The 8,299-nt window shown below is 52.9% G+C and overlaps 1 protein-coding gene across 1 annotated transcript; it reads right to left on the bottom strand.

Annotated features, from left to right (window-relative positions):
* Positions 1-5,637: 5,637 nt before the first annotated feature.
* On the bottom strand, positions 5,638-7,924 carry CCL24 (C-C motif chemokine ligand 24). The gene is made up of 3 exons (XM_033110901.1): positions 7,721-7,924; positions 7,368-7,485; positions 5,638-6,202 (listed from the first exon to the last, which is right to left on the bottom strand). Exons 1-3 carry the CDS (start codon positions 7,791-7,793, stop codon positions 6,049-6,051), a joined length of 345 nt encoding a protein of 114 aa, XP_032966792.1. The 5' UTR covers positions 7,794-7,924; the 3' UTR covers positions 5,638-6,048.
* Positions 7,925-8,299: the final 375 nt, after the last annotated feature.

Here is an 8,299-nt window from a genome sequence, read left to right as displayed (position 1 = left end):
TGTCAAACCAAATGGTGTCTATTTTGGGCTGCATACCAATAGCTGTCCAAATGGCTGCAACCCCTCAGCTAGAGCCATCAGTAAACCAGGCATCCTCAGGTATGGGGGGCTGTCCTTCTCTGTAGGGTGAGGGCTCCAAGTCCTCCTCTCTGGGCAGAGCGCTTGGCTCAACCTGGGCCACAAGCTCCAAGGCCCCAGGACCTGTTGTAGCTCTGTGCTCAAAGGGCTTGAACTAAGGGTGCTATGTTGCTGTAAGTAGGCACCCCACTTGGCGAGGGTGGTGGTCTGTGCCACCCCCGTTTTGGGTCCCTGGGTCCATGTACGGACCCACACCTGGACGGGATAGGTTGTTCAAACCAAAACCCGTGCCGTTCCTATGATGGCTTCTGTGGCCATTAGGGCTGCGTACACAGCAGCCAGCTGTTTCTCTATTAGAGAGTCGCAGACCTCCGCTCCTCTCTACAACTGGCACCAAAATCCCATTAGTGACCAGAGACGCTCCTGCCATTGCCAGAGGCCCCAACCATACCCCTCTTGGGTTACGTGAACATCAAGTTCAAATGGGCAGCCGGGATCCACTACTTGCAGAGCCTGTGCCTGCTGCACTGCCCGTTTTGTGGCAACAAAGGCTTGTTCTGTAGTCTCTGTCCAATCCCATGAGGCCCCTTTTTTATCATGTTATACAAGGGCCTTGCCATTTGTGCTAAATGGGGTACAAATGCCCGCCAATATCCTACCAGACCCAAATACGTTTGCAGTTGGGAGACCTTGGTCGGCCGGGGAAAGGCTTATATTTTGTCAATAACCACCTCAGATATGACCTTTGTCTTACCCGACCACACATCACCCAAAAACTTAACAGATAAGCCAAGGCCTTGGAACTTTTCCTTAATCACTGCCCAGCCACGTGACTTCAGGTGGTGGAGAAGAGAGGGAGCTGCTTGCTCTAAATCTGAAAGAAAATCAGAAGTTAGAAATATGTCATCAATGTAGTGAAATAAGATCACAGAGGATGGGTGATCCCACTGTGCCAAGTCCTGGGCTACGAGCCCGTGGCAGATAGTGGGGCTGTGCAAGTATCCTTACGGAAGGACTTAAAAAGTCTACTGCCGGCCGTCCCAAGTAAAAGCAAACTGCTCTTGACACTCGGGTGCAATGTCAATGGAGAAAAGAGCATTGGCCAAGTCCACTACATAGTGATATGTTGCCAGGCGGACAGACAACCCATCAAATCATGAATTGAAGGCAGTGCCGCGTGCAAAGGTGGCGTCACCTTATTTAACTCCCTATAGTCCAGTCATTCGCCAGGTCCCATCTGGCTTCTTGACAGGCCATACTGGGGAGTTAAAGGGACTGTGCGTTGGCCTCACAATATGTGCCTTCTCCAATTCCAATATTGTATAACCAATCTCCTCCTGCCCCCCTGGCAGGCGGTGCTGTCGCACTGTAACCACGCACCGGGGCTGTGACAACACTTGAGGAGGGTGGTGAGCATGCCCGCGTGTCACCGCTTTCACCACTCGGATCCGGAGACGGAACTCTCCTACCGTCGTCTGTAAGCTGAGGCCATGTAGCACGTCCACCCCTAGAATATATTCCGGAACGGGGGAGACATACACCTTGTAGTACGAGGGGGAAGCCTTCTTATACCCAGTGGTAAGGAAACAGCTTTTACAGTCCCCCCCACCCCCCCGTAGCCGTCAATGCAGATTGCTGGTCCGGGGAACAGTTCTGGGTTCCCATAGACAAGACTGCAGTCTGCGCCAGTGTCAACTAGGGCCAAAACCCTCTGCACATTAGAAGGGGACCAATGTATGGACAGTTCCACATGGGGCCTCCAGTCCCTGCTAGTCCCCTCTGACCCTGTACCTTGGCCCCACCCATAATCAAGCTGAAAGGAGTCGGCCTCAAGCGGCCACATGAAGTCCTGGAGGGACAAGGGTCGCGTTTTCCAGACTTCCCCTTTAGGCTTCTCTGGAATTGCTGTTCCGGACACAGCTGTTTCCAAATTTCCAGCAATAGTGCATTGGGCTGTCGGTCTATTTTCTTCCAATCGACCCCTGCTGCCACGAGATCACGCCACATCTGTGCGCGTGTTACTCTCTGAGGCCCGCGACCTCACCCCCTTACTTTTGATTTGGGTTTCCAGGTCTCAACTGCTCGGACCACCTGTCTTACCTACATTTGCCACTGGCTTTCAACATCCCCTAGGGTGGCCATGGCAGTTGTATCTTCATGGATCCGTCGCCCCACATATGGCATAAGAATGGCAACCAAGGTTCCAAAAGCACTCGCAGGTGCAGTATCCAAAACCAGATCTCTCATGCTGGCTGTAAAAAGCTCATCATCCGGCCCCTGCATATTAGGGTTGAAAATAGCATGTCTCATACCCATTTCACGGATGGTTTGAGTAAGTTCTGTATATGACTGCCATTGACTCACAGTGTCTGGCAGCTGGCCAGCCTGTCCCCATACTGTGCGTACCGCAGCAGTGAGCCACTCCATTAGAGAGTGGTTGCCCTGGTTTTGGGCCAACCTATGGAAGTTCTGTAACCTTTGTCACAGGGATGGATGCACTGCCACAGAGGTTAACTTTTCATTTTGCCTGGGGAGCAGAGAATGTTGTCTGCTCCCTCATCCCATAAACGTAGTAGCCAAGCCCATATCGGCTCTCCAGGGCGCTGTCGGTACCGCCTCCCCAGCTCCTGCAACTCAGTGGGAGTGTAAGGGGTATAGGTTGTGAGCTCAGTCACAGCTGGGTTGCCAGCAGCAACACCCCCAGGGCCCAAAGGTTGCTCACGGTTTATCTTTTGCTTCAAGATGGGCTGGGCTTGGGGGTTGGGAGCTACATTGTCTCCACTCACGTCCTCTGCCCCTGCCTCAGAGTCTCCGCTGTGGGGCTCCTCCTCCAACAGGCGTGCCTGAGCTTCCAACGCCTCCCACCAGGACACCTGGTCCTGCACCTGGGCTATTCCAGCAAGCGCTTCCTCTGAGTTATGATGCAATACAGTGAGAACCTCCTCTAACTGACAGTCTCGAGTTTCCAGCGCCTCCCCCCGGGGCTGCCGGTCCCACACCTGGGCTATTTCATTAAGTGTGTCTTCTCAGCTATGACACAATGCGCTGAGGAACATCCAGCCCACACGGCCGGCTGTACCAATCGCCTCCTCTGGCAACCGCTCAGCTAGAACCTGGAGGGCCCTCTCCACACTTGCTGGAGAGCCATTCTTGTCCTCCCACCGCTCCTCGGGGGTCCAACTCCTGAGAACAGTGGCTACCGGGTACCACACACAGTGTGGGGGCCACCTGTCCTCCTGCCCAGACTCAGACACCATTCCACGTGGCCGGAATCCTGCTCGCCAGGCCAGGCGTCCGATTGGGTGGAGGCCTCAGTGCAAGATGTCCGCAAGCCTCGGAGCCTACGGCAGCAGCAGACTACCAAAAGGAAGGAGACGCCTTCTGTGGCCAAAGGCTGGTGTGCCATCTGAGGCTCGAGTCTCCCAGGCAGACCGCACCTCCCGTTCCCGGCGCCACTCCTCACGGGCCTCCCGAAGCTGAGCTTTCACACATATAAACTGCTCCATTACCACTTTGGGCATTCTGGCCGGTGCCATACCCTGCTTGCTGTGCCATGTGTCGTGTAGGGTGTGGGGACAGAGTCCCAGAGAGCAGTTTCCAGGCTCTCGGCCTCACGTGGAAAGGTGCTGGCTCGGGTAGTAGATGGCCGTCAGCTGTGACTAGTTAGCCATGAGCTGTTACCCGTTAGCCAATTAGCCACTGATGTAACTGCCGTGGCTACGATAGTTGGTTGGTTGGTTGGTTGCTTGGTTGGTTGGCAGAGAAGCGGATGGCAGGTTGCAGATCGTGTGGATCCTGCTTCCGGTGTCTCCAACCCAGCCGCCAGCGAGAATATAGTGGTATGAACCCCCTATCCATGACGCCGTTAGCGTTCCTTTTTGGCCTCACCGTATCCTGCATTCTTGTGCGGGGAGCGGGAGCTGAGTCCCTGCGTGGCAGATGCATAGTGTGATGGGGTGGAGGGAGCCCGCAAAATCTTCGCAGAGCTGGCATCTGAATGGTGACTGAGGCTTCACTCTGGAAAGAAGAGTGTATTTCTAAGGATGGAAGAGAGTCGGCGCAGTCAGGGACGAGGGACCGAAGTACAATGACCAGGCCATAGGTGACGACAGAACTCTGACCCACAGCCTCTGAAGCAACCAGCCCAGAGCCATCGCTGCTCAGTGGCTGCCAGCTTCCTATGACTCCTCCTTTTCCAGCTCGGGGCCAAGCAGAGAACGTCAAATATGCTTCCAAATCAATCACATAAGATGTTTACTTCTAGTTAACTTACCTCCAGCTTCCCGGGGCCAACCACCTCCAATCGAAGCCCACCTGCATCTTCCCTTCTGTCCACTCTGAAGCTCAGCCCTCCCGCCTACCTGCCTGTGAGTCTCTCCGACAAGCGTGAGTGATGGTCACTGACTCCCTTACTCCAGCAAGCTCTGAATGAAGAACGTGATTGTTCTCACCTGGGTGATCTTCATTTATTTCCACAGGGAAGTCATATAGTCTGGTATGGCTGCAGCTGGGACCATGGGAGGGCTGAAGCAGGCAAGGGAGAGGAGGGGAGAGCCTCTGGGAGTGTGGAGAAGCTGGCAGTGGGCTCTACTGCTTGCGGGAGTGTCTATTGGACCAGCCTCTTTGGAGAACAGTCTGGCGGCTATGTTAGAAGCGAGAATATAGTAGTATGACTCCCCTATCTATGGCTCCGTTGCTGTTCTTTTTGGCCTCATTATATCCTGCGTTCTTGTGCGGGGAGCAGGACTAGAGACCCTGCATGACACCACTGTTCACACCCAACCCTGCCTCTACAGGCAGGATACAAACACCTTCAAAGGAGAAATCATTTTACTTGGAATGTACCTGACAGTAGCAAGTGTGTCCACACTCTTTTTTTAAAAAATTAAAGTTTATTGGGGTGACTATTGTTAGTAAAGTTAGATTTCAGGTATACAGTTCTGTATTACATCATCTATAAATCATGTTGTGTGTTCACCACCCAGAGTCAGTTCTCCTTCCATCACCATATATTTGATCCCCTTTACCCTCATCTACACCCAGCTTGTGTCCACACTCTTGACATACAAATTACATGGTATCTCATGCATAGGAAAAAAAAAGCTGGGGCCCTTCTCCTCCCTCAGCCCCCACCCCATCTTCCCATCACCAAAATGTGGGGAAAGACCAGCTTTCAAGCCAGAGCAGATCTTTGTCCCCAAAGCAGCATGGAGCAAGCCATGTCACAAACTGGGACATCTCCTCGAAACTGTATCTTCACAAAGGCATTAAACTACGCAGGCTGTCCCCTTATCCTGCTCTTCCATGCCCATTTTGTTACAAAAACCAATGAGTTCCTGAAACCTTTATTATCATATCCCGTAAGAAGTGTGCAAGGAGGGCTAGGATCTGGCAGTGAATGCCACAAAGAGGCCCTTGCTTTTGTTGGGTTGTCATTCACTCGGAGTGCTGGGAGAGGGTCAAGCCTGGGACATCCTCTACATGATGGAGAGATGCAGCTGTTTTCAGGTCCCCCATCCCCAGATAGATAGATAGATAGATAGATAGATAGATAGATAGATAGATAGATAGATGAATGATAGCCTGTAGGCCCCACCGCAAGACCAGAGGGTCCAGAGAAGCCAGCAGCAGGCTAAGGTGCAAGCAAGTTTGTGTACAGGTTGGGCCTCATGCACCTGGGCTCTGATGGTGCCTGGAAGGCAGGGGAAGAGCCAGCTCCAGCTCAGAAGGAGGACAAAGGCCCTTCTCCCCAGCTCAGGGAAGGCCAGGACCACAGGATGCTTGGAGCCTTTGCTCAGATCCCACGAGTTTTTATAGACTAGACACATCCCCTGCAAGTGATGCTAAGAAACAGGAACGTTAGCTCTTCACTTATCACCACTGGCTCACCAGGCCCCAAGCAGCCTGGCAAATAACTAAGACCAAGATGCAACTTCAGGACAGGGGCCAGGAGATGGTGAGATGCAGCTATCAGTAGGGCGTCTCTGGAGACAGACTTGGGTGCCCGTTGCCCTGGCCCCAGGATGAGGCCTTCTTCTGCTTGCTGTTCAGGTTCTTCATGTACCTCTGGACCCACTGCTTCTTAGGGTTACCGCAGAACTTCTGGCCCTTCTTGGTGGTGAAGCTGTGGAGGAATGACAGGGCACACCTGAGACCTGGCAGGGAGCCTGAAGCACTTTAGGAGGAGGTGGGTGTGCAGCCCATTGAGGACAAGCAGCTGCCCTACCTCCTAGCAAGTTACACGGTGTCTTCTCTCTGTGTTTCTGTGTCTCCCTGTTTCAGTGTCATGTTCCGTCACCTTCCTATCAGAGGGGCGAAGCCCAGTCCTGCCTTACATAACTCTGGATCTCTACTCACAGGGAGGAGTAAGAAAATGCATTAAAAATCCTCAAGAAAAAAAGGCAGAACCTCCAATTCACACGCTATGCAAGGAAGTGTGGCCAATAAGGACATCAGGGCTGGGATGGGGCAGTAGGATGTCCTCCTCCAGGCCAGTGGCACTGGGTCTGGTGCCAGTGGGAGAAATCACTAATAATATGAACAACACCTTTCTACAGCATGCCACTGTTTACACAGTGAGTTCACACCTCCTGCCTTGTGTGAGAGGCAGCTATGAATTATTTGAGTCCCAGGTGACCTCGAGCAGTCACTTTTCTGAGCCTCAGTTGCCCTCTGTAAAATGAGGATGATCCTATCTGACTCATAAGATGGTCAAGAGGGTTAGTTAAGATAACATTATGGGCCGGCCCAGTGGCTGTCATGTGCTGCCGAGGGTTACCGTATTCTGCCATGAGTGGCCGGCAGCCATCGTGAGCTGCTATGTGCTGCCATGAGTGGCTGGTGGCCAGAAGCCATTGTGAACGGCTGGCAGCCAGCAAGAGCTGCCGTGAGCTGCTGTGAGCAGCCGACCAACCACTGGTGACCGGCTGCCTCAGCAGGGGGAGCGCAAGGCTCATAACGCCAGCATGGGCCAGGGAGCTGTGTCCTACACAACTAGACTGAGAAACATCGGCTTGAACTGAAGTCTGGGGAGGTGAAAGAAAGGGGAAGAAAAAAGATAACATTATATGCCCTGAATGGTGCCTAGTATATATTTGGTGCTCAATAAATAATCATTGATTCTGAATCCTCTTCCTAGTTTTCTGGGTGTGGAAGTTGAGTCTCAGAGAGGTGAGTCCCCAGAATCACAGAGCTGGATCCTCCTAACCTCACCCCTCAGTGACCCTGGAGGGTCCCATCTCCCTGCTCCTCTCCCGTCAGATGCCCAGCGGAAAGTACTAGTTACTTACATCACTCCTGCCTTGGGGCAGATACTCCCACTGGACAGCTGGTAGCTTACCACTCGGCTCTCAGGAATTTTCTTGGAAATGAAGGACATGCAACAGGAAGACGGTATGGTCACAGAGCCTAAGAGACGGAAAGAGAAGAGCTGTGTCCTTTCTCATCCTGCCCTAGGCTCTGGGCTTCAGACACAGACGGAGCCTGTCCCCTTCCCTAAATGCCTCTGATCTAGTCACAGGGCAGCAGCATTCCCCTCCAACTCCAGGCTGATCGGCCCTCCGCCCCCCACTGTGCCATCCCAGCTATGCCCTCAGGATGGTTGTCCTGCTCAAGAGAGCCATGCTGGGGCTGGAAATCTTACCTGCAGGGGCAATGCAGTGGGTACACAGAACCAGGAGGAGGAGGCTGGCTGCCATGGTTGTGGGGCCTGCCATGTCCTGGAGAGCAAAACTGGGAGCAGGAGGAGATGGACTGGGTTCAATGGACCTGGTTCCTTGAAGGGCACCCCAACCTCCTTCTGCTCTTTATAGAGGAAGCTAGGAGGAAACACGCCTTGGTATAGCCTCCCCTCAATGCCTCTAGGCTTCCTTGAAAGTCCTAGAAGCCTAAGTTCTGCGAACGGGAAGTTGTTGTCCAGCTGAGTCAAAAGCTATTTTGGGGTGCTCTAAGAAAGGGCTGGGGGAGGGGAACCATTGCTCCACCAGGACAAAGTACAAAAGCTTTGGATTCACAGTCAAGAAGGCTGATGGGGGTCCTGGCTGTGCTGCTCCTTCCCTGTGGGATCCTGGGTAAGTTACTCATCCTTCTAAGTTTCTACAGCTGACAATGGGTAGTCATCCTATCTCCTTCTTTCCATTCATTCATTCAGTCATTCATTCACCTGCTCTTGCATATGCCAGACTTCTAGTGGGCAGACAGATATGTGATCAAGTGTATGTAA

Source organism: Rhinolophus ferrumequinum, chromosome 7 (assembly GCF_004115265.2).
Source record: "Rhinolophus ferrumequinum isolate MPI-CBG mRhiFer1 chromosome 7, mRhiFer1_v1.p, whole genome shotgun sequence".
Classification (NCBI taxonomy): domain Eukaryota; kingdom Metazoa; phylum Chordata; class Mammalia; order Chiroptera; family Rhinolophidae; genus Rhinolophus; species Rhinolophus ferrumequinum.
Note: the sequence above shows the minus strand (reverse complement) of the source record. Positions and strands in the feature narration are given on the sequence as shown.

Coding starts and splice junctions, on each gene's coding strand:
- CCL24 (XM_033110901.1), bottom strand. CDS start 7,793: ATGGCAGGCCCCACAACCATGGCAGCCAGCCTCCTCCTCCTGGTTCTG. Junction 7,486..7,720: donor CCACTGCATTGCCCCTGCAG/GTAAGATTTCCA, acceptor TCCGTCTCTTAG/GCTCTGTGACCATACCGTCT. Junction 6,203..7,367: donor TGCCCCAAGGCAGGAGTGAT/GTAAGTAACTAG, acceptor ATTCCTCCACAG/CTTCACCACCAAGAAGGGCC.